The 25,449-nt window shown below is 52.3% G+C and overlaps 1 protein-coding gene across 5 annotated transcripts in view; it reads right to left on the bottom strand.

Annotated features, from left to right (window-relative positions):
* Prdm11 (PR/SET domain 11) overlaps nt 1–25,449 on the bottom strand; it is an 87,240-nt gene continuing 61,791 nt past the window's right edge. For 3 of the 5 annotated variants that reach the window (XM_050146999.1, XM_050147000.1, XM_050147001.1), the window contains exons 6-8: nt 15,058–15,245; nt 9,540–10,145; nt 1–8,541 (exon numbers count right to left, since the gene is read on the bottom strand). In XM_050146999.1, the coding sequence (XP_050002956.1) occupies nt 6,377–8,541; nt 9,540–10,145; nt 15,058–15,245 (2,959 nt within the window). In that variant the 3' untranslated portion in view covers nt 1–6,376. Of the gene's footprint in view, nt 8,542–9,539; nt 10,146–15,057; nt 15,246–19,249; nt 21,332–24,076; nt 24,499–25,449 lie in introns of those variants that run through there. The other 2 variants (XM_050147002.1, XM_050147003.1) reach the window with 2 other exon arrangements.

Raw genomic sequence — 25,449 nt, 5'->3', positions numbered from 1 at the left:
TCAATTTAAATGCTTTTATTAATAATCTTCTTACATTATGAGGATAATGTGACAAAAGGAAAGACTCTGCATACAGATTATAAACCAGCATAGCTCTATTTGTATCCAGTGTTCTAGCCCCCGACACACAGGTACTATAAAGCACAGTCTGCCAAATAATAACATTGAGAGCTGTCTTTAAAAAAGAAAGTATTAACATATTAATATGTATGTGGTAATAGGCTCCTAGGAATTCCCCCCACCCCCACTTTTTTTTTCTTTGTGATTGACATGAAAACGGTTCAGCAGCTTAGGGGTGGAGAGGAAGAGAGAGACCAGGGCTGAAAAAGACTACTGGCTCTTCCAGAGGCCAAAGGGTACACTGAGGGATGCCCTAGGACAGCCTGGCCTTTGTCTTCTTATGAATAGTATTGTGAGCGGTTGCCCCCTCTGCACGGAGGCTGGTCCCCTCGGTGCCCTGTGGCATGTTCTCTCTCTCTGAGGTACAGTGCATTGTGGGATTGCTACTGGGAATGCCTATCCCCTGGCCAGGCTCTGACCCACTGTTGTGGGTGGAAGGCTCGGGCCATTGGTCCTGAACTCCACTGAGCCAGGCACTACGGGGTGTTCTGCCGGTTGGCAGCTAGCTGTGGTTCAAGGAAGTGGGCATTGGCAGAGCAGACCTGGTCTCAACTGTGGTACAGGACTGGTCTGCTGGAGACTGAGGTCCGTTGGTAGTATGGTGAGGAAGAGCAGGGGAGACCTGCAAAGGCTCGGTATGGGAAGTGAGTGTGTGTGTGGAGCCCAAAGGCAGGCTGGGCTGGAGAGCAGGGAGGGTTCCTGTCATCAGATCCTTTCTGCTCCCGGACAGAGAGGAAACAGAGGATGATGGGAGCATAGGCTTCTGACTCCCATGTGGACTGCACAAACCCTCTGCCATCCTGCCAGCCTGCCGGACTCCCTGGAGTCCCAGGCATCCCCACCCAGCGTGGAGACATTGTCTGGGGACAAGCTGAAGAAAATACCCTCCCCAGAGAAAGTGGGCTTGGGCATCCAGTGAGTGAATGAGAACAGTGTCATGAACTAAGCCTAAACCTGCTGCCACAGCAGAGGTGGGTGGACTGCTTGGTTGGTTTGGGAAGAAGGGACAGCATTGTCCTGAGTACAGCCAGCAGCTGTGGCTGCGCAGAGTGGGCTGGGCCAAGGCCCAGATCCTGAACTTGAGTTGCCATTGAAAATGTCAGTGTGCAGATACATCTCTTCCACCAAGTGGGGCTTCTGAATTGGGAGAGGCAGCGCTACCTGAAGCTCAGGCTGCCTTCCTCAACTCCTGGTGCTCTAGAGACAGTGGGTGAATGTGTGAAGGAGGCCAGGACGGCTGTACTTCAGAGCCTTGGCCTCCAGGGGGCGGACAGAAGCATCTGGGAAGAGGGGATGACATCTTTCTGGACATCTGTTCAGCCCAGGCACTCCTTTTCTATCGCCAGCTGTGCTGCTCATTCCTGATAGGGGAGGGCACTGGGAAGTTTGTGCAGAGGTCCCTCCCCCTAGGGGTCAGGGACCAAGTCCAAGCCCCTACTGCTAAGCAGCAATGACCAGCTAAGTGAAGGCCAGTGGTAGGGGGAGGTAGGGCCCACTGCAGCCTGACGTCAGGGGTATCTCCTTCCAACCTCAGCCTGAGCTGGCCGGAAAGGAGAGAAAGTGCATGGAGAGAGCTGGGACCCAGCCACCCTCCTCTCCAGTACCCCAAGGAAGATGCCCCCACAGTGGCCAGTGATCCAGCCGGCTGAGCACTCCTACCTTTCTTCCAGAGCTGTCTCCTCCTCCTTACCCAACCCAGCACTCGGCTTCCTCACCACCTTTCCAGCTCTATAGACTACTTTTATATCTATTTTAAACATAGAAATGTATAAATATATAGGATATATTTATAGATATATAGACGTGATTTACTCTTACTCTGCGTGTATACGTACTGTATGTCTGTATATACAATTGATATGCCTTAGCATCAGTATGATACACTGCACATACCCCTGCCTCCATGCACAGCCTCCCAGGGAGACTGCATTGCATAGGTATTTCTAGGGTGATACCATCTGAAGGGATTGGGGAAGGGGAGAGCGTGCTAGAAGGAAGAGGAGGGCCATACTATTTTCCTCTCCAAAGGACACATTTTCTCCCTCTGACTAACATGCAAAGATTACCTCAAAGACTCTCGCAACTGCCCCGACAGAGGACTAGAGAAGAGTATTCCTCTGAGGGGAGGGACCATGCACATCTGATGCACTTTCTCCCTCAAGGATTGGAGGAATGGCCAGACTAGACTCCAAGGCAGCGTGTAAAGGAGTGATCCCACCTTAAGTGCCTGCTGTGCCCGGCTTTCCTCATCCCAGAGGACCACTCTCCCTGCTTCAGTTGCTAGCTAGCCCAGTCTGACTGGGCTGCCTCTTAAAGGGCACCCGGGCACACATGAGCTCCAGTGAACCTGGGGCCTATGCCCAAATTGGGTGCGTGAACCACAAAAAAAAAAAAAAAAGCACAAATCAGCACAAATCTGACTTGTAATTTAACACAGATCACACAATGAAAACAGGTTATGATGCCAAACTCCTGTTTCCATAGAGACAGAAGTGAAAAACAAAGGAGTGTTCTAGAAGACAGAAATTAGACTTCAGGCCAGCTAGCCTCTCCTGGTCCCCATTGAGCAGGCAGCAATGGGAAGCATTGCTCAAGATCAGGCTGGGTAACATCTCAAGTCTATTTCTACCTCTCTACAGCCATGTCCACCTTTATTTCTGCCTCCACTGCTCTTCCTCCAGAAGAATGGAAAACACTTAAGATGTGTTTTAAGTCTCTCCAAGGTCCTTGCACAAAATCAAAGGTCTAGAATGAACAAGCCAATAAGAAACCTCAGCAAAATAACTCAAGTTGGGAACACACAGCCTGAGCGGAACTTGGCTACCGAGGGTCCTGGAGCCCAGTGGGCTCTCATACCTCAGCGAGGATGGGGCAGGGTGGATGGAGCTGGCACCATGAGACCCACAAGCAGACATTACAAAAGCGCTGAGTTCTGATGCATGCAGGGATTCTAACTGGGCAGGAGCTGCCCTCAGGGCTGAGTAGTCCTCCTGTCTCATACATGCTAAGTGATCATTGTTTCCCTTCGTGTAGGAGAGCATTTCAGCCACAGGGGCCTGCAAGGTACCCGGCTGGCATAACAGCCACAAGCCTTAGTCTTCAACACCACCTCAGTTCCTACTCTTGGTAAGAGCCAATGAAAGTCACTTTAGTCAGCCCAGCGCGAATACTTGTCAGCCCCACAGACACATTCCTTCGACGCTTCTACACCAGGGACTGAGTTACAGGGCCCTGTCCCATCAAAAACAACTGCATTTATGCTGCAAAGCCTCTCCAGTCTGTTAAACCAACCAAGATAAGAGACAAGTCATGGTTCTCCGGCCAGACTGGAAGTGTGGGCCACCCAGGCTCTTCTCTAAGGGGAACATGAGTAATGCCTAGGCCCGAAATCACAGGGCATCCCAAATGGGAATTCACTGGGCAGAAGCCCTGGCCCTCCCAGGGAGCATGTGTGGGGTTCATCCACATCGTTCCTTAGTCACCTGCCATCCTGAGGCAAAGTGGCCTAGACAGCATCTGTCACAGCCCTGCCTGGGTGAACTAGCCTCGCCAGCACCCAGCGTTTCAGAGGCACCTAGCCGAAGGGGTGGGGTCGGGGAAACCGGGGACCAGGGAATGGGTGGCTGCTTATAGCCACACGCTGCCAGAACATACTAGGCCTCAAGGCAGGTCTCCTGCTCCTGGTGTCTTTAGGAAACTCAGGTAACACTGGCTTGGAATGTTAGAACCTGTGTCTCTAGCTAAGGACTTGAGTTTGCGTAGCCACGACCTCTTGGGAAGGAACAGTCTTCGTTCTTATGTCTGGCCTAGGGCCATCCCAGAGAGGACCCTTCCTGGGCGAGGAAGCCCTTGCACTGGGGAGGAGAGGTGTAAGGCAACTGCGGGCAAGAAGAAAAGGCCCAGGCCATCATTTATGCCTACAGGCTGCCCGTGAGGGACCCGCCTCGCCAGCCATCCCTACTCTGAACACACCTTGGTCCATGCAGTTCTCAACGGAAACTCCCCATACCAAAGTGTCTGTGAGGAGATGAGGTTCCAGGGCAGGAGCTGGGCAAGTGGGAGACCTTGTGCTTCAGAGCATATGGAGGGAGACACCAGTTCAGAGCCGGCAAGTGGACGAGACCCGGATTCTAACCCTCTGAAAGGGACTGTGGGTTTCCTTCCCTAGTTCCTGCTAACTCCCCCTGCTCAGAGGGCAGGGGGTTAAGATGGGGAGCGGAGTGAAGGGAGGGCTGACAGTCACCAGGCAGGGGGTATCAACTTGGTGAAGAAGGCAGCAGAAGAGGCCTGGCAGTGGGGCAGGTGGAAAGACCCAGCTTTGATGGTTTAGTTTTGTTTCTTGTTTTAACATGCTACATCACTCTTGAAAACAAAAACATTTCAAAAATAATATATAATATATATATATATTTATATCATGAAAACTATTGGCTAGCAGCAATGATTCTAAAGTTATCTTAGCACCAAGACCATGGAGGCAAAGGGAGGATCTGAGGGAGGACGGACAGACTGAAGAACCAGGAAAGGGTAGCAACATGTTCAGTGTTAATGACATTTCCATGAGGCCTCAGAGACGAGCCGAACCCAGAAGGAAGGAAGCCACCACATAGCTGTAGGCCCAGCTAGGCAGGCTGAGGGCATGGGGGCCTTGCCTGTGGTTGAATCTCTAATACCCCACTGAAGGAGAGGGACAGTTCTCTGAAGAACTGACTGCGGCAGGTACTACAGATCTTCCGCCCTTCCCCACACACAACCCGTATCCACATCCTGGGACGGCAAAAACTGCACAGTTCAGACATGGAAACAAGAGGGAGGTTTTAACAGCTCATGAACATTGCTGACGACGGTTTGTGAGGTATACTGGTAGATACATGAACATTGGTCAGACTCCTCTAGCGTAAACCACTGTCTGCCCCCGGGGTGGGGACAGGCAAGCGGCCATTTCTAAAGCTTATATTGTGGCTGTAGAGTGTGTGTCTGTGTGTGCGTGTGCACACACATGCGTGTGCGCTTGTGTGTAGATGTGCATACGTGTTTTTATCTTGAGAATCCCACCTCACTTCCTGTTTTCTCCTTTTCTTTAGGACATTTCAACCCTATTCAAAATAGGAGGAGCTCACAGGCAGAGAAACTCTGCCTGGCATCCTGTGACTGTCCTGCCAGGCTGCAGAGCATATCGTCAGCCTGTGGCAAAAGGAACAACCTCTCTGCGAACTCTCACCTGAGTTCTGCGTAGCTCAGGACATGACTTGCATTGGCGGATTCTGATCCTGAACTATAAAACAGCTGCTCCTTGATTACTAAGAGAAACCCAAATCCCCCATATTTCATAGTTAGAAAGAACATACAAGCAATTTGTGGAAGTTGAATCTACACACTTTGCATTTGACTTGTTTTAAGTCCAAATTGCGGTCCTGTTGGGGTTTAGATTTCTTGGCTCACTGTCTCCCCAACAGTCCTAGCTCTGAATGGAAGAATAATGTTTTATCCTCTGCTGGAGCACAAAGCTCACCCTCCCCATGGTCCCTAGATTTCAAGCTCAAATGTGAAAGGACGTTGCTTTCAGGATGACTCCTAATATCTCTACCTCCAGAGGTCTGAGGAGGGAACTGACAGCCTCGGGATGGGAGGATGGCATGGGGGGAGTGTGGTGGGCTCACAGTCAAGGGGGACAAGTGAAGGGATCACTCAAAAAATGAACAAAGAAAGCTCTCCCAAGCTGAGGTCAAGTGATGGGAGAAAGACACCCAGAAATCCAATCCACCCTATGGAAACCCTGACTCAATGCGACGGGAACAGAATGCCAACGAGGAGACCACACCTTGCCCCCAGTCATAAAACCATACCAAAGAGGAGAAGGTGAGAGCGTCACCCCAACTCCCAGCCCCGTGATCAATACATGAGAGCAGAAACAGAACAGGCCACCCGAGAATGACGAAGAGAATCGTCATTTAGCTTATGCTGCTTTGACTGTTTGGTGGGAACACGCGTGGCCCTGAATACGCTGTGTGAGTGAAGGGGTGCCGCGTAGGCTGCAGCTGCCAAGTGTGGAGACAAGAGTCCGTTGCCGACGCTGCTCCTTTCTGAAAGCTGTCAGTAGCTTCCGGTGGACACATCACCTTAGTTTTTAAAAAATTTTCAGTGTGGATTTATATATATATATATAATATAATATATATTTATATAATATATCAAAGCTTATGAGTATAGATTAAAAAAATATTCACCGGCTTTGTGACCTCTGCTGTGCAGGCCCCTACATGTCTGGGTAGAACTCAGAGCCATGGTCCACAGCCTGCAGCATGGGCTTCTGCTCCAGGGCAGACATCCTACTGAGGACCTCCGCTGACAGTGTGTAGCTGTTGCCAGACTTCTCCTCAAACCAGCTGTCCAGGGCTCGCTTGGCATCAAAGTTGGCGATGGGTGGTCCATTCACAGCAATTGTCAACAGGTCACTGAGCTGCTCCAGGGTCAGGCGGGAGCGGTGGTTTTTGCGGACCCGCTGGAGGGCACTGCGGCCTTTTTCACAGCAGGCAGTGGAGGTGGGGAGGACTTTGAGTACCTGAATGACCTTGTTCAAGAGCGGAAACCTTTGCTTGTACTTGCAGATGTGACTGATGAGGTCTTTGAAGCCATTTTTGGTGTAGTAATCAGCCTTGAGGTCTCTCCACTCCATCAGCAGGCTTCCCCGGGGGTCCACCCCTTCGCGGCACACATCCCGGGAGAAGGTAGGAATGGCTTCCAGGTGGTCGAAGATCTGAACCATGTCCTCCTTGCCGAAGCTCAGGAGCTCTTCACTGTTCCTGGGCCAGGCGGCTAGGTCGAACACTTGGCAGGCCTTCACAAAGACCCGGCTTCTAGAATCGAACCTCTGTGCCAGAATGACCTGTGTCTTCTGGCAGATTTTCTCCCTGATAGCCTGGAACTTAGCCTCAGCCACCCTGAGGTTCTTCACGGCGATCCCATTGAAGCTCTCTCGGAAATTCTCCTCAAATTCCTGCAGGTACTCCCCCGGGGAGTCTGCCAGCCGGCTGATCTCCTGGATGGCCTCTTCGATCTTGTCGTCCACCTGCGACACCAGGAGATACTCTCCCTGGAAGATGTAGGCCAGGCGTGAGAGCACCGCGATCACGTCCAGCAGGAAGTAGATGAGCTTGATGGACTGGTAGTCCATGAGGAACTGCAGCAGGGCCAGCGCGATGGCGGAAGCGTCTGCCCGCTGTGTCTGGCTGCTAACATCCTTGAGGTGGGCCACCACTTCCAGGTAGTCCTTGATGAGGGCGTTCAGGACATTCTGCTCGCCGATGATCCACCTCACCGCACGGATGTCCCCCAGGAACTCCGTCTCCTCGCACAGGGTGGAGGCTGTGGAGCGCAGCTCACACATGAGACGCGGCGAGTAGCGGTAGAAACTCAGTAGCTGCTTGAGGTTGTTCTCCAACTCCTCCAGACAGGGCAGCTCCTTTCCACTGATGGCATCCAGGATCTCCAGGTGGGGCCGGTGCACCATGAAGGGCAAACACAGAAGCCAGGGCAGCGTCTTGCGGATGGTCATGAACATGCTGGCACGCAAGCTGGCGGTGATGTTGGCCCCATCCACTCCCAGGCCGACAGTTGGCTTCTCGTCCTGTAAGCGGATGCCAAGGGCAGCGAAGGCCCGGTCGAGTGCCTGGAGGTAGCTCTCTGTGCTGGAGAAGCCTAGCTCCTGCAGGGATAGGAATTCTGTGGCCGGGGGCCCATCACTGCTGGTATACTGCACGTACACGGCCACTGTGTCAGCCAGGAGGTCGTCGCTCTGCCCATCCAGGATGATGCTGAGGCAGGGTGACTGACGCAGGCGCTCCACCAGGTCCTCCCTCAGCGCCCGCGCGATGTGATGGATGAGGATCTGGCAGTCGCCCTCGTTCATGTACTGGTCTACCACCTTGAGCTCACACTTGCGCAGTAGCTCTGCCAGCGGCCGGAAGTCCAGGTAGGGTCTGCCCTCCAGTGCCAGGTGGTAGGCGGTGTTGAAGAGCAGGGTCATGTTGCGGCACATCTCCTCGGTCTTCTCCGGGTGCATGCGCAGCTTGTACAGCTGCAGACACTTCTTATGCAGGTTGCTCTGGCTGTGCAGCTTGATGGTGTGGATCTTAAACTGCTTGGAGCCGATGATGAAGGCGGAGGTGCGCGAGGACTGCACCGTGTACTGACGGCACACGTGGCACCACATCTCGTTGAGGGTCGGGGAATATCGGAGGAACCAGAACTTCTTCAGCCATTCCTGCTTGAAGCGCCGGATGCGGCGCCCAGCGGCGGAGGATATCTTGGAGGGTTCATCGGTTGCTGTCATCACGTCATTGGAGACGGACTCATCTGCAGAATCCACTTCCTGGTCGTCATCCTCCATGATGGCAGGGCCAGAGACCATGCTCTCTGAGGCTGGAAAATAAGAGGGGATGGAAACATTCACATGTGCTGTTGACAACACAGATTTAACAAGGTATACCGCTGGAAAGCAGGCCCCACGGGGCTAGAACCCCAGCTTGCTCTCCGCACTGAGGTTTCCTCCCCATGGATTGCCCATGGTGGCCTCTGGACGCTACCCATGCTCCAGGCTCCAGGCTCCCTGTACCTGAGCTCAGTCTTGACTTGTGGGTGCTTCTGGGGTGGAATGTTCTAGAATGTTTGATGTCACATACTCAGGTTACACTGGAGGACCAGGTACTGGAATGCCCAATACCGGTACGGTCAGGTATTTTAACTGAAGGTAGCATGGATGCTGAGGCAAATGTATTTTTATGTCTACCCCACTCCATTCTGAGAGTAGCTGAGGAGGAGAGCTGAGGGAAACAACCCGGCTTAGCTGCACATCTGCACGGAACCAATCCCCAGGTCCCCTTGGTTCAAAAACTTGAAGAGACCCAGGAAGCCAGCAAAGCAGGACAAAATTGCACAGCTGCTGGCTCCCGGTCCTCCGGTTCCTTATCCTTCTAGAACTCTGGGCTGGGAACCTAGCACCATGTAGGCAGGACAGAGTCTGGAAGAAGAGGACTAGGCTGTGCTCCTGGCCTGAATTTGGGGAGCTGTGAGAGCTCCCAGCAGACACCCTGTTCAGGATCGGGGGAGAGAGAAGTCAGGCTGGGGGAGGAGAAAACAGTGGGGTCCCCAGAGGAAAGCAACAGGTCAAGAACACAACACACAGCCCTCCTGCAATGGGACATCCTTTATTGACAAGCAAGATACAGGTTGGCACATGCAATACCCCCAGAGCTTCAAGCCAGCCTGCCTCTGGCACCTGAGGGACAGGGTTCCCAGCCCTGGAGGTGGCTGCCTCTGTATTGCACTTCTCGGGTCTCCTGGGAGGCAGCTGTGACAGAGAGCTCTGGGCCACCCTCCACACAGCGTGCCATGCGCTCTTCCCTCTAACACCAACTTACCTGCAGGATCTGAGAACTCAGGGAGCTCCAGTACCTGCGGAGGCAGAAAGGAGGGCTCAGGTGGCTTTCCAGACTTAAGCGTGTCGAGCTCTGCCTGCAATTCCCGCACTTTCTTCTTCAGGCGAATGCAATTAGGGCAGAAGGAGGTGGTGGGCAGTTCGTGCGGGTCGGATGCCAGAGAGGCCTCGGCAGGACTGTCAGCCCTGAACGACGAAGGCTCCTCCTCTTCATCCTCCACCCTTTGGGGGACCTTCCAGTCCCCTTCCCCCTGGGTCCGGCGGATATTCTGTATGCCTTGGGTCATGGCAGCGGTGCTCTGACCATAGTCATCATCCTGGTACTTGGGGACTTTCCGGATGACTAGAGAGGTGCTCAGAGCCAGCTGGCGGGCTTCCACATCAGCGGACTCCAGTGAGGCTTCTAGTACATCCTTGAAGATGAGATCTATTTTCTTCTTCTTGGCCTGAGGGTGGATGTCCCCCTCATCAAAGCTGCGCTTGTAGGGACTTCTGCCCTGTTTCAACACAGGGAACTGAGTGGAACCCCTTAGGTCTTCTGGACTATCCAGGGCTTGCTCAGCCTTCTCCCTCTGCAACCTCTTCTCTCCTAGGAAGGAAAACCAGGGTGTGAGGATGTGGGGAAAAGCCCCAAGTGGAGGAACCAACAGGAAACAGAATGGGCCTTCTGCTAGGGAGTCGCCTGACACATCCTCCTGGTTCTAACCGTCTGGGTCAGGTGAGACCCAGATGGAGAGGGGAGCACACCATGGGAAGTCAGGAGGGTCACAGGACAAGACCTTTACAAAGAGGCAGTTAGTTCTGAAGAGCCATTGCATGGATAAATGCTACACCTATGAGCTGGGATGTGCCTGAAGGGGAGAATAACAAGAAGTGGCCATCCTAAGGGAATGGGACCCCCATACTATGACCCTAAGAGACAGCATCCCTCCCCATCTGAATAAAGCAACAAACTTCAGAGCTGAGTAAATCTCCACCCACCCTGGGAAAACTGCCCTCCAGACCGAGACTACAGGATGGCTGCTGTGCCCAGTAAAAGGTATGGGGAGAGCGTAGGCTCCGCCCTCCTCAGTGCCCAGTTGTAGAGAATGGGAGAAACAGCCACCCTAGAGTTGCTGTCCTTCTGTTCTCCCAGCAGTATGGGGACAGGAAATACACAAAGAAGGATGCTTCAAAGTCCTGTGGTTCTCAGCCATGTCTGAAACTTAAAAAGGAAGAGAGCTTTCTAAAAATGCCAAAACGTCAGCCTTCTTCAAGGTAAGAACAAGGCAGTCACGAGACCCAAAGCGTTCTCAAATATAGCTGTTTCCCCACCTGCGAAAAGATGTTTCTTTTTCTATCATTTTTAGTTACCTTGAAATGTTGGTGAGCTCACCAAAATAAGCTATTTTAGATTCTTTAACCCAGCCAGCAGAATAGCACAGACTGCTACAGGGTGCCGGTTTCCCCAGGGGAAAAGATGCTGAGAAAGCAGAGGAGTCTTCCAGCTCTCAGAAAGTTCTGGCAGCAGCCTGTGGGGTTGGGCAATCTCAAACGCTGCCTGAGCCAGGGTCAGGGTCAGGGCCCTGGCTCTGTAACCTTGGGCAGAGATTGCTCTGAACAGCACAGTGTTCAGGCTTCTGGTGAAAGGATTTATTCCATAGCCCTAGGTGAAGGTCAGGAGACTCCAGGTTTGGCTTCCCTTAGCTACTTTCCTCAAGGCTCCAGACTCCCACAGATGATAGCACAGCAGGGCTAAGTCGCTCAGGTCTCTGTTCTGTCCTCACAGGAGCTGCCTAAGTATCAAACTCACCCAGGCTCCTGGCACTCATCCAGCTTCCAGGAGCCCGGGTTCCACACCAGGAGAACCACAGGAAGCTCAGTGATGATGAGGTAAGAACACTTTAAAAACACAGTGTGTGGGCTGGAGAGATGGCTCAAAGGTTGGGAGCACTGGTAGCTCTTCCAAAGGACCAGAGTTCAATTCCCAGCACCCACTCTGAGACTCTAGTTCTAGGGTACCCCGAAGACATCTTCTGGCCTCAGAGGGCACCAGCACACATGTGATGCACAGACAGACATGCAGACAAAATATCCATACATATAAAATACATAAATAAAATTAAACGTAAACATTTTAATGCAATGTGTTTGTGTCACCGAGCAGGTGAGGCATTCACCAAGCTGAACCTCTGGAAATCAAGGGTGACTTTTCAGGTTTTTATAGACTCCTCAGACATCGGGCAGCTGGAGATGCAGGGAGGCCAGGGCGGCAAGCATAGCAGACTGCCACTGTCTCTGGGTTCTAAGACAAAGTCATTCATGTTTCCTAGGACAAACGGGAACCCTTCTAGACTCAAGGCTTTCGTGTAGGTTCCCTGGTACACAGATGACTTTTAATAAAGGTCACCATGAATTCTATTCCAAATCTTCCAGGACATTCAGGGATCAAATCAGAGCAAATAAGAAAATCTCCATATACATCACACACATCACCTACATGTGTTGATACCTACCCTTCAAAGAACCACAAATGAATAACTGACATTCTCTCTGGAAGCTCTGTGCTCCACACCACACTCTTCCAGAAAACAGACGACCATGATCTGCTTAAGTAGCCTCTGTCTCACTAAAAGCCAGGTACATTGCTGCCCCAGTAACCTCAGCGTTTGGGAGGTGGAGGCAGGAGGCTCTGGAGTTCAAAGCCAGCTTCAGCTGCAAATCGAATTCAAGGCCAGCCTGGGATACAGAAGACCTCATCTCAAAAAGCGGGGTGGGGACTGGGGTGGTTTGATTTCCAAGTATGAGGACCTGAGTTCAATGCCCAGAATTAATGTTAAAAAATAGCCAGGTCATCAGAGAGGCTTCACCCAGAAACTTAAGGAAACAGATGCAGAGACCCACAGCCGAACCTTAGGAGGAGCTCAGGGAATCCTGTGGAAGAAGGGGAGGAAGGATTGTAGGAGCCAGAGGGGTCAAGAACACAAGAAAACCCACAGGATCAACTAACCTGAGCTCATAAGGGCTCACAGAACTGAACCGACAACCAGAGTGCCTGCAGGGCACTGACCTAGGCCCTCTGCATATATGTTACAGTTGTGTAGCTTGGTGTTCTTGTGAGACTCCGAACACAGAGAGCAGCGGCTGTCTCTGACTCCACTGCCTGCTTTTGGGACCCTTTCTTCTTACTGAGTTGCCTCACCCAGCCTTAGTAGGAGAGGAGGTGCCTAATTTCACTACAACTTGATATACCACGACTGGCTGATATCCACAGGAGGCCTGACCTTTTCTGAAGAGAAACAGAGGAGGAATGGATGGGGGTTAGGGCGAAAGAAGGAAGGTGTGGGGGAGAGACTAGGAAGAGAGAAGGGAGGGGAAACTGCTGTTGCGATATAAAAACAAAAAATAAATACGAAAGAAAAAAAAAAAGCCAGGTGTGGTGGCAGGCACTTGTAATCCCAGCGCTGAGAAGGTGGAGACTGCTGGCTCCCTGGGTTCACGAGTTAGACAGCCTATGGGCAATCCAGGTCAGTGAGAGTTGTCTCAGAAAGCAAAGTGAATGACTGCTGAGCAATGACACTTGAGGGTCACATCTGGTCCGCAGATGTACTCACTCATGCATGCACCTGCACACATGCATACTGATGTGCACACGCATACGCGCACATGTGCACACACACACCTGTGATACCCTAAGTGACTGGGCAAAGGGGACTGTCCAAAGCAGAGCTGACAGGCCGCTGAAGGCACGCTAAAGGACCAGGACTCTGTGCCTAACATCAGCATACATCAGTCATCCACCAAGTCCCACGGTCACTCTCAAGGAGCACTTTCTTCACAGCTCCAGCCGGCCTGCTGTGGTTGCTGGTTTCCTCCTGCATCCTCCAGTTCAGCCTGGTCCATACCTCCCTCCTGTCTCTTGTAAGGCTTGCTCTATCTCAAGTCTGTGTGCCAGGCCTCTTGTGAGCCTGCACTTCCCCAGCCTCCCTCCTTTCTCTAAGCTGTCCCTGGGTCTCAGGACTTGGGGATGAGGCAGGTGCTTTGGAGAAGATACCAGAAGAAACACTCCAGAAAAATCCAAGTATGGAAATCTGTGCGCGGCTGAGACTTCTCTCGGTTTTCTTCTCTTTGGGTGCTGTGATTCTCCTGGGAACTGCCGGGCCGCTTCAGTCACTTCTGCTTTTATCCATGCAGCCAAGGTTCACCAAACATGTGGAGTTTCAGGAAGAGACCAAATGGCAGCCACCTCTCACCACAGAAGCACGCCTTCCTAATGAAGCCAGCACAGCCCAAACTCAGCTCCAAAGGGGACAGGTCTAACACCTCTCCTGCAGTTGCCAGATGCTTTGAACTAAGCCAAATGGCTCTTGGGCACCTTTTGTCTTCCAAGTCAGCTTCGTTTCAAGGCGTCACCTGCTTCCGTCTCCTCCCCTCCTCCTCCAAACAAGGCTGGCTCCAGCCAAGAGGTCAGGTAAACATACGGTACAGTAGGGCTTGGACTGGCTTTAGCTCTGAGGACCAAATGGACTCTGGGCATGTGGATGTGCGGCTTCTGTGCAAGGAAAAGACTCTTGAAAGAAGGGCCTGGGTGTGCCAGTTTACCCTGGCCAGGCTGAGGACGGCAGCAAGATCCTGTCAAACAGCTCATTTCAATGGAGCCTGGGGTCATCTTCTCATGTCCTTCAGTCTTCTCCTGGTAGAAACCATTCTTTTATGCTTTTTTATGCTTGGACTGACAAGAACAAGTCCAGCAATCCCATACCGAGTCTGGCTTTGTCTAGTGGCCACTGTTGGCTACAACTTAGATCCTGACTTCATATGTCTCAGTTGGAAACCTAGCTCTGACCTCATGAGTCATGTGACCTTGAGTAAGCCACTGAATTTCTGTAACGCTCAGTGTGGTCATCTGTACGATGATGGGGCTGATGCCACAGGAATCACCGGACTAGAATTTTACAACCAAGCACTTAATTACCATCAAGGTAGAGATTGCACTAATGGTAGTGATTATATTGTTCCACGAATTCTCAGAGCATCTTAGTGGGTTAGTTCCCATTACTGTGATCACATGGCAATGTGTTGGAAACTCAGCTAGCACACAGGAAGTAACTGCCGAGGTATTGAGTGAGAAGTGTCTTTGCACCAGTTAGAGTTAGGGGAACAGGACTGGTTTTCGGTCAATGATTTACTTGCCTGGGTTTCCTTGATCTGCTCAGGACTGCCTCCTAGGGAGGACAGTTCCCTGGGGTAACCGCTGATGTACTGTGCCTTACTTGTCTGGCCTGCCTGTTGGATACTGCATTCCTTGGTGGTGTCCTTGGAAGGTTCCCAGAGGAGCTTTTTGGGCTTTGGTGGTTCAGAGTGGGTGCAACCCTCTCTGGTGGATATGGTCTTGGGCCTGTGGGCATGGCCTTAGCTTTGTGGGCATGCCCCTTCACAAGTACCAGCCTAGCCCTATGGGCTTAGCCTTGTAGGTGTAGCCCTGGCCCTGAGGGAATGTGCCTTCCCTCGCCCTTACTTACCCCGGGTCAGATTGCGGTGGATGGTCTCCTGGGACATGCTGTGCAGGCGCTTCATGTAGTCCTCGCTGTACCAGACCCGCAGCCGCTCTCCAGGCCGGATATCTCGGCATGCCCGGAAGTAGATGCGCTCGCTGTGCTGGAATGCCAGGAGGTTCTGCTCCCTCTCCTCCCGGGAAATGACCACGTACCTGGTGGGGAGGGGAAAGGTGAGAACCATGGGTCACACCTGGTGCAGTGCCTCCAGCGCAGGGCAACACTGGTTAAGGTCTGTGGGCATGTAAGCAAAGCTGCTGCCCCGCCCAGACAGCTAACTGGCGTTGGTCCTCCTCACGTCTTTCTCTGAACCTTAAGAATCTGTTTATCTGAGACCGGAAATGGTACCTGTCCTGGCAACCTCATGGGTCACAGTCAACACTAGACTCAACAGCAGTTGCCCATCCCTTTCTCTCATCACTGTGGTTTTTTTTTTAAAAAAAAATGTATTTTATTTTAATATTTGATGTGTAGGGATGTTTTGTCTACACGTATGTCTGTGTATCTTGCTCTCAAAGGCCAGAAGAGGACATTAGTTCCCCTGGAACTGGGTTGACAGAGGCTTGTGAGCCACCATGTGGGTGCTGGGAATCAAACCTGGGTCCTATGAAAGAGCAGCCAATACTCTGAAGCACTGAGCCATTGCTCCAGCTCCATTTTCACTGCATTTTAACCTCAGGCCTCTGATGGCAGCTGGCGCAGGGGATGCTTTGGGCTGTTTTCATATTCCACTAGGCTTCTCAGAAATATCCACCCTCTAAGAGTGACTGGTGATAGCTAATCAGGGTGAAGAGCAGCATCCTGACGCTGGCCCAAAGAGGACAAGCGAGAACGGTAAACGAGACAACAGAACACGGGCAACATAGTTTAAGATAAGGACAGAAGGACTCAGAGAGACTCAGCAACTCCCCCAAGGACCCCGCTAATTAAGGGGTGATGCAGCTCGGCAGCCTATTCTTTCCCCAACTGCAACTCATGGCTTCCACGTGGGCATGGAAAGCACCAGCCCAGCCCTGCCCAAGACACCAGTGTAGTCCATCCAATCCAGGATCCACACCCCCACCCAGTGTCCCTCAGACGACACTTTCCACATCCTGGCAACACCTTACCCATCTCCACAGCAGCGCTGCTGTGATGGAAAGTGAGAGAGCTCAGAGCCAAAGCCACTCACTCTGCGTTTCGACAACGCTTCGAGCCCACAAGAAGAGCTTGGGATGAACATGCCCACGTTTTAACCATGACCGTCATTCTGAGGGGATCATCTCTGGAACGGAATTACCTTCCAGGTTTGCTCAACAAAGTTTTTGCTGTTTATCAAAGTACTCACACAGATGTCAGTCCCTTTGCAAGGTGACAATGGGAGCCAGCAGCTCCAAGAAGACCTCTCCAACCCTAGGGCCGTGCCTAAGGTCCTCATATCCACCCTGCTCCTATCTGGACAGGTCCCTGCAGAGTCAGCCTGACTTAACCTTGGAGGAGGCTGGCACCTTACCAACACATCCCCTGATGCCCAAGAAACAATCCATTCTGGTGACAGAACATATCAAAGGCTGGAGGAGTGAAGGCCAAAGCAACCAGAGAGCAAACACCAAGCTCCAATCTGGACAAGGTCAATGGTGCCTACAGCCCTGGGTTAGACATCTTGTCCAGACCTTAACCTCAGTAGACCTGTGTTCACACCAGTATCTTACATGCGCATCAGAGAGCTCCCCTGAGCTGCGGAAATGTCATGGGGGTCTCTATGCACCTAGGTACAGCTAGCCAAGGCAAAAGACAGGCCCCCAAGATGCGAGCAGCCATCCTCAGCTTCATATCTCCACTCAAAGGACCAGCCTCAGCTCCACTCCTGAGATTTCTTTTTGTATGTGCAAAATAATTCCAAGCTTTTAATCTAGCAAGAATCTGAGATTGGTGTCCAGATATCACCAACTTACTGGTCAGCAGGGCACAGAGCAGAGGTAGTGCCTAGTGTCTCTGTTCAGACACATTGGGAAGGCAGAAACACCATTCCTGTGTTCTCTCTCTGGGCTCATACAACATATTAAGCGTACCCTCTTCCTTCCCCCCTTTGGTTTCAGGACAGCCATCAAATACTAAATGCTAGATGAGAAGGCAAACGAGGAACAAGTCACTATCAAGGCTTGTTGAATCAAAACAGCAATGTCTGGGATGGGTCTAAACATCTCAACCTGTTTGCGTCCATCTCCATTTGCGCGCGCGCGCGCGCGCACACACACACACACACACACACACACACACACACACACACAGGGCTGATCTACCCAACAAGAGCCGGCATTTAGAAGGAGCACCCTCAGGCTTGATACAGATCACAAAGTATTTCAACATCGGATCAAAATGTGTTGAGCATCTTGCACTGGGTTGTTTTAAACTTGGCTTCTGAAATGAGATGCACATGGCAACTGTGGGCGAGTCACAGCCACCCAGTCCTCTGACAAGACATGTTCACGTGACAGAACTTTCAAGGCGCAGCACCCGTCACCCCTAATTTGATCCCTTCTCTCGGCAGCACTCAGAGCTTGGCCCATTCTTACAGCCCTGTTGTCCTGATCACATGGCTGAGGACCCCAAGGTCCTCAGGAACCATCTCTCCCTTGTGGCCAAGTTCAGCTGGCTGCAAGAGGGTCTGAGTTCCCAGCTCACTCCCTTGGTGGGCGAACAGGGCAGAGTGCACTGGTCTCTGCTTCAGACCTGGGCACCCTTAGAAGCAACTGAATGGTGGCAGGCAGTGGTGGTGAGTGCAGGGGCTCTGGACTGACTCTTTCCAGAAGATAATACATTGTTTTCAGTCCTGTCTCCTCACGGCCTTGGGTATTGGACAGATAAGCCGGGGGGACAATGCTCAGGCCTCACCCACTGGGTCTTATCAAGTGTACCACATTTTCTAGCTGGGTCAGGAAATGACTGTGGGTTCTGATCCATAGAAGCATCCACTTTGTTTAATAGTACTGACACAGGCCAGGCTAGGCGAGTACAACTTCCCAGCAGAAAGGAAGTTGCTCGGGGAGACAGAAATGGGAAGAGTGGCTGAGAAGAGCCCGGGCTCTGTGATGTTTCTGGACTAGGTCCAGCCTCTGGTCACTCAGCCTCTGGAAAACACTGTCCTTATATGCTACGGGCTTCCTTCAAGGTTTCCCTTTGGGAAGCTGGCATAGGCTTCCCATGGATTTCCTCTTCTTATTGAATATGCTGGCCTCCTAGTTCCCACTGCTACCAAGAAACGAAAGCAGAAATTTCCATCTCAAATGGGTCACCGTCCCTTGGACTCTGACCTCGTTTCTGGTTTACAGCCTTTAATTTGGCCTCTTCTTCCCTGAGACCAGAAGTAGAGGCCAATCAGTCACACGGATTTTGACAGCGGAGACCCAGGCCAGCTGCAGCGTTCCTTGTATCTCCTACAAACTGCGATCTTCATTTCCAAGTTATGCATTCTGGCCAGGAACTTAAGAGTATGGTCTGGATTCTACAGCCACATGTAGCTAAGGACCATCTAGCAAGGATATTATAGGGTACAATTTGAGGGTCCCTGCTTCAAGGAAGTTCTCTCCATAGTTGGAGGTAAACCAGGCTGATGGCAAATGAGAAGACTGCTCTGTGTGGGCACACTATAGTGAATGGCAGAGGAAGCCGTTCTTGTCCTCTGAAAAGTCTTGGGGCTCAACAGGCAGGACCCTGCCCTTCATAAACAGCTATCAAGATCAGTAGGGCTGCAGCTACTAAGAAGGATGTCTCATTCAGGATGCCCCCCGCTGGACAGCCAGGAGCCTCTCTAGTCTCCATCCAGAAATCATTTCTCTCCCTTGAAACACTAACACTTTGGGGAGTATCAGGTTGAATCCACTGAGTACTATGTCACTTTTGATGTGCAGGAAAACGAAGAACAGCTGACCTAGCATCCATGGATGCTTAACTGCCTTTGGCCTACAAGTCCCTGTCTTTGCTTTGTGAGGGCCAAGAATGGGTCTAGGCATGCCCGTGGGGAGCTTATGAAATCCAGGGAATGCAAGGGGCACAGAGCCCTTCTCCTCACACACTTTCCCCTACGCACTAATCCCTGTTCTGGGGGGTTGTAGGTTTCCTTGGGATGTGAATAAAGAGAATACACACCAAAACAAAAAGATCCTGGAGCCTGGCTGTGTTCAAAGTGTGACATCCATTTAGTTTTATTGCCATCTTAACAAAAATATTTGAGAGGGCTATCTTGGGTTCCAGCATGGGTAGGCAGGGCAATTCCAGGCACTGGGCTATTACTGGACAAGGCAATGTTCAGTTTGAGGAGGCAGGAACCCCCAAAGAACCACAAATTGGGATGATGGAGCCCAGGGCCCAGGGACACGGCAGGTACCATCCATCCATTCGCCTCATGGAGGACGAAGTATGGGGTGTGTTCATAAACAGCTCTAGCAATAGCCTCAGCAGGCACTGGGTCCAGAAGGCTTCCAGCCCCACTTAGGCTCTTAGGGGAAAGGGGGCGCAAAAGATCTGTTGGGGTCAGCCTCAGGCCAAGGAGCAAAGACAATGCCGCGCCTCAATCAGACCTAAGCTTTCAGCTCGGTCTCCCTCCCTAACTCTCTGACCATACCCCCAAACAAAATATAAAGCTGGGAGTGTATACAGCTAAGTAACTACACAGCCCAAGCAAGCAGAGGCAAGGCATGCTGGGAGGTGGACTGGGCACAGCCTTACTGGGCTTCGGCCTCCTTAGGAGCCAGTGAGTAGAGAGTTTGCCTGCTGGCTCCTGAGGCCTGGGCCCTGATCTCCCCACCACTGGCTGGAGGCTGGGGCCATGGCAGGCTGGCAGGCTCATCTATCTCCATGCCGGTCCTGCTCCCTCTCCCAAGTGCAGAAGCTGAGGCAGGGGGAGAGCTTAGGTGAGAAGCATCTAGGAGCACCCTAGAATTGGCCTCTTGAAGGAAGCTGGCCAGGTCCACAGCACTGTCCCCCACTACATGATTGTGTCATTGTTGACCCCTGAGATGCATGACAATGCATGATTGGAATGACCAGCAATCGGTGATTGTAAAGAGACTGTCCTGGCTGCCTCCTCACTGTTCAGACGCTCCCTGAGATGGCCTGCCAGGTACAGGCTTGGGGAAAAGCTCACAGTGTGCTAAGAATGCAAGACGGTCTCCTTCCCCTCTTCAGCACACCCCCACGCTCTTGCTCCTTCCCTCCACAAATGGCAAGCACAGCAGCTGAGCAAGGCAGGGCAAGCACAGGGCCAAGGCCAGGCTCCACCCACCCGGCTGAGCTAGCCCCGCCCACCCATAGGCCGGACCACCTGAGAAAGAGCAGAATCAGGACCTGGGAGGTCAACTCTGCTGCAGCCCTGAGTTGGAAGCAAGATTCTTTGGGATGATGCCCCCTGCCCCAGCAAAGCCTGCTCCACAGGATACAGGATACAGGCCATGAGGAGAGCAACCCTCTAGGCCAAGCAAGCATCAAGCAGGCAGCTTCTCTTGTATCTTGAGCATCTTCCTGAGGTAAGGGCAGACCTGTACACCCGCTGTTGCTGTTATGGCACAGGAAGCTGGACTGCACCAGGTGAGGAGATGACCATGCCCCAGGGTCATCAGTTATGGTTCTGGACCCAAGAGATTCCCCCAAAGCCGGGCACCACTGCCATTGCGCCTCCTTGTGCAAACAAACTGGCCAGGTTATAAACTGTGCTTTCTCTTCCGAGACCTGGTAGTCCGTGTGGGGGCTGGTTCTGGGGGATCTGGTGTAGGGGCCGGCAAGGGTGCCTGAGCCTGGGGAGTAGAGTCCACGGGGGCTGCCCTTTCTGGCCCCCGTTGAGATGCCTGAGCTGCATCCCGGATCTCCATCAGCGTCTGATACATCTGACCAACACGGCTGTTCAGTTCAGCCACAGCCTGGCTGATGACATGCATGCTGTCGGCCATGTCCTGGTGCATGGTCACCAGCTCCTGGCAGAACTGCTGGAACATTTCAGTCTGGTGGGCATGGGCATGGAGGAGATGCCAGTCCAGGTCCATGGTGGCAGAGTTGGGATGAGGCTCTGGGGTCCTGCAGGCCTGGGCCTGGGGTGAGGGATGGGACAGGACCTCTGGCTTAGGGCCCAACATCTGGGTCTGACTTGAGGAAGAAGGTGAACAGAGCAGCGTGGGCCTGGCCAGGTGGGCCTCTTCCTCTGGAGGACGTAGGAGGGGAGTCCGAAGAGGCTGCTGTGAGGGCCCAGGAGCCTCCTCATCTTCATCATCTTGGAGCATACAAGGAGAGAAGGACAGATGATTACAACAGGACCAGGGCAGCCCTGGTCATCGGCCCACGCCTACCACACCTTAGCCTACAGTGGTGACGCCCACGGAGAAATGCCAGCTCCTAAGAGCCTGGGGTGTGGGGGGCAGGCACTGGGAGAAGAATGAGAGTGAGCTGGTCCCCTTCTTCCCCCAGCAGCAGCTACATTCCAGGGAAAAAAGTCCAGTCCAAGGACTTGGAGGTCCTAGTTGCAGTGGCAGGCACGCCATCTAAAGGCTCGTGACCTTGACAGTGTCATTGCATTCCACTCAAAGGAACACTAATGACTGCTCTGTTGAACCTCGGGGCCTCTAGCTGGGCAGTTAGTTGGGCTATGAGACCCCTGGACCTTACAGTGCAAGGAGAGCTGAAAGCACTGCCCTGTCAGAAGCCTTCCCTCTCTGTGAGCTCAGCCTCCACTCTCTGTGAGCTCAGCCTCCCCTCTCTGTGAGCTGAGCCTCCACTCTCTGTGAGCTCAGCTTCTCTGTGAGTTCAGCCTCCCTTCTCTGTGAGCTCAGCCTCCATAACGGAGGCATTTTCAAAGTTGCCTGGGGCCACCTTGAAACCTCGTTGGAATCCTAACCTAAAACCACTGCAAGGTGATGCCAAATGGCTGTAGATGGGAGGGAAGGGCTGGTGTGGGAATGAGCAGGGTTATGTGGGGCAAGCTACCAACCCTGCCGTCCCCGAAGGTGGGCTGCCAGGTCAGGGACATCATGACCCATCATGAATGCTTGATTGTGTAGAACTCATGAGACAGACTGCTAGTCCTCCACAATAAGGAATACAGCAGCGAGCCCTAGACTCTGAACATATACTTTCAGGTGGCCACGCTATGGGTAGATTCCCATAGCAGAAATAAAAATTGTGGCCGACTCATCTTGCTGAAAGGGGGTCTCCCTGTCTGTGGTGTGGGGCTAAAAGTCAGAGTTACCTCCCAAGAAATTACTCTTCTAGGTGGTTTCCTCCTTCCTAAGGTCCCTGGGGTCTCATGGGACAGGCACACTGAGAACCTATTGCTTCTTGAGCATGCCCAGTAAGCAGATGCCACAAAGGGTGGGAATGAGCACTCTGAGATGCCACTACTCCCTTCCCAAGCCCCCAGGCCACTGAGGCCCTAGCCAGGCTGACACTGGTGACTATTAGTAAATATGGGAGCTCCTGTACCCAGCTACCTCTGCTAACCTCATCATCTTTGATATCTAGGGAATGGAGGGGTGAGTAGGCAGGATTCAGGAAGCAGGCTTTTCTGGATGCCGCCCCCCTGAGGCTTCAGCAAACCCTGGCAGACCCAGGCTCAAATCTGGCTCAGTCTCAGGGGCACCTCTGTTTTCTGGAAGACTGTTTTCCTCAGCTGACTAACAAGGAAGCCTGCCTCATCGGGAGCACTCTTTCCTACTCCTGATGCTGACTCTGAGAGTGGCCACCTGTCAGAGGCCCCAGCCAAACAGGAAATGAGCAGAACCCATGGCAAGGGGCCAGGGAGGAAGGCAGACTCTGTGAAGCACCTTCCTGTGGGCAGCGTGCCGGCCCCCACAGCCTGCTCAAGGGCCTCCAGGGAGGAGAGCAGATGAGGGTGGGTGTGGATGTGTGAAGAGGAAGAAAGGAAGGGGTGGCGTTCTTCACAGAAGGACGCCAATGGCTCCCCCTTCTGGCCAACTAGAAAGACTGCACGAAAGTCCCAGGAAGCAAGAAGGTGGGGCAACAGGGAAAGAGAATGGGTGGGACAGGGGCGCCAGAGAGAGCATGGGGAGCCCAGCCAGTCTCAGGTGAGCACCAGAGGCACGGACGGCAGAAAAGTAGACCCAACGCAGAAGACTGGGGTGTGGAGGACAAGGCAGACAGTGACCAGCAAGCACAGAGAAAGGCCTTTCCTTGGCCCAGCCCTGCACTTGGCTGCTGTGATAGTGCCCCTCCCCCGGCTGGCTATGCTGGGGCTTCCCTGGCTTCTGCAGTTCCTGGAACGTGCCAAGCGCCTTCCTGATGTGGGCTTTGTACATGCTGTTCCCAGCCTGTTCGCCCTCCCCTCCCCTTCTCTGTGCCTCACACCAGGCCTGGTTAACTCTTCCTCACCCTTCCTCCTCAGCCAGGCTTGGCCTGATCTATTTAACAGCTTCAGCACCTCCTGCCATGTGCTTTGCAGACCCAACACAGAATGAAGACACTGGACCCTGCTGACTGCAGAACAGCAGGCCCCGCATGGGCCCTGGGTATCCCATAAGTCTAAGGCTGGAAACTGGGGATGTCCTGGACTGGGTCAACCCTTATCTGTCCACAAGAATGAGCAATAATCTAATTCAAGCAGCCATGTCTAACCTTTGACACCGCAACACAATGAGGTCACCTACAAGTTCCTGCTCAAGGTACAAAACAAATAAACAAATAAATAAACAGCTTGTAATGTTTTAAACAAGCTTATGCTTTGGGTTAGGCCACATTCATAGCTGTGTGCATGCAGCCCTCAGCCCAAAAGTTGGACGCATCTGAAGCTTATTAGTCCTACAAGTGTCTGTGTGGGTTTTCGATGCAGCCCTGTCCTTCCTGTTCCCAAGGCAGCTTCTAACACAGACAGGATGCACAAGAAGTGGGGACAGAAGTAGGGTGCAGGCATGGAGAGAGCTGGGGAGACAGGGAGGACTGGGACTGAAGGGAAGGGGTGAGGAAGCAAGCCCCCACACTCAGGCCACAGACAGGCAGCGATACTCACAGCTGGGAGAAGGGCTGTCGGTACCATCCAGTTCTGCACTGGGGAAGCTGTGCCCAGCTGGGACAGTGAGCAGTGCTGACTCGATGGCCCTCTCGTGGACAGTGAGCATGATGGGATGGGCGTGGCCCCCGGCCCCTGGGCCCGACAGTGACTGCTGCATGAAGGCAAGCTTGTCCTTGGTCCTGCGCTTCATGTCATCCCATCTGTGCTTAATGTCCTTGACAGAGCGGGGAACCTGGCTGACGGAGGTGACCTTCCGAGCTATGCCTTCCCAAATCTTGTCCCTGTCGGCATGGGACAGTCGCATGGTCTCTCTTCCAAAGAGAACCGCTTCGTGTCGGGTCACCTCTGTGACCAGAATGTCCAGCTCCTCCTTGGAGAATTTTGGCTTCCTCTTACGCTCCGCCAGGGGCAGCATGTTCCTTGGGTTGAATATCCCACAAAGCATAATTGGGTAAATGACCATCAGTGAGGGTGGTCCTCCTTCCTAATCACAGGCCCCATCTGGGGAGCCAGGGAACACCACACCCTCCTCCTACAGTGATGCCTCCTCCTCCCTCCTCAGAGGGGAGGCAGGAAAACGAGGCAGAAGGAGCCCAGCGACTGACTGCTAGGCAGGGCTACCCTACAGCACCTTGAACTGCACAGGAAGTTCAAGTTCATTGGAACGTTGCTGCCTCATTCTCCCATCCAGAGTAGGGATGCCAACCACAGCAGTTTTTGAAGGCTCCATCTACGTACAAGAGCCTTAACAACTTAAGGGACTGGAAAAATGGCTCAGTGGTTAACACTGACAGCAGATTAGAGTTTGTATCCTAGCGACCACATCAGAAAGTTCACAAATGCCTCTCATTCAAGCTCTAATGGATCTGTCGCCACCTCTGGACTCTGTGGGAATCTGTACATGTGTGCATACACACCCTGAATATTTAATAACTGATGGATGGAAAATAGTTACGACCCACTAAGACTCAACAGTAACATGAGTAAGTATTGATTATATATATATTTTCTTTTTTCTCTTTGAACGCTTCTTTATAAATATGTAGAGCTGGTTTTGGAGTTGGACTATGGCTCAGTCCCTCTTCAATTCCAAGCCTGTTGATAAGAGATATCTCAGAGTTTCTGTCTCAGATCAGGAGCCATGAAATGGGACAGAATGAGGATAATTATATACTTGATAAACTTTCTTTGCTTTTCCTCATATCTGTGTCTTTCTTTATATGTCAGAATATGTCCTTGTTGTTAATGTTTAAATTTCCCATAACAAGCAACAAATTTCCCTACAGTAATTTTTGAAGTTTCCAGGATGAAGATGGGGCCCCACAACATCAACTCAACCTGGTTTTTATGACGTCATGAATATTTTTTTT

This window comes from Alexandromys fortis, unplaced genomic scaffold (genome assembly GCF_014885135.2).
Source record: "Alexandromys fortis isolate MF-2015 unplaced genomic scaffold, M_Fortis_MF-2015_v1.1 scaffold_12, whole genome shotgun sequence".
NCBI lineage: Eukaryota > Metazoa > Chordata > Mammalia > Rodentia > Cricetidae > Alexandromys > Alexandromys fortis.
The sequence above is the reverse complement of the archived record's forward strand: the minus strand, read 5'-3'. Positions and strand labels throughout refer to the sequence as shown.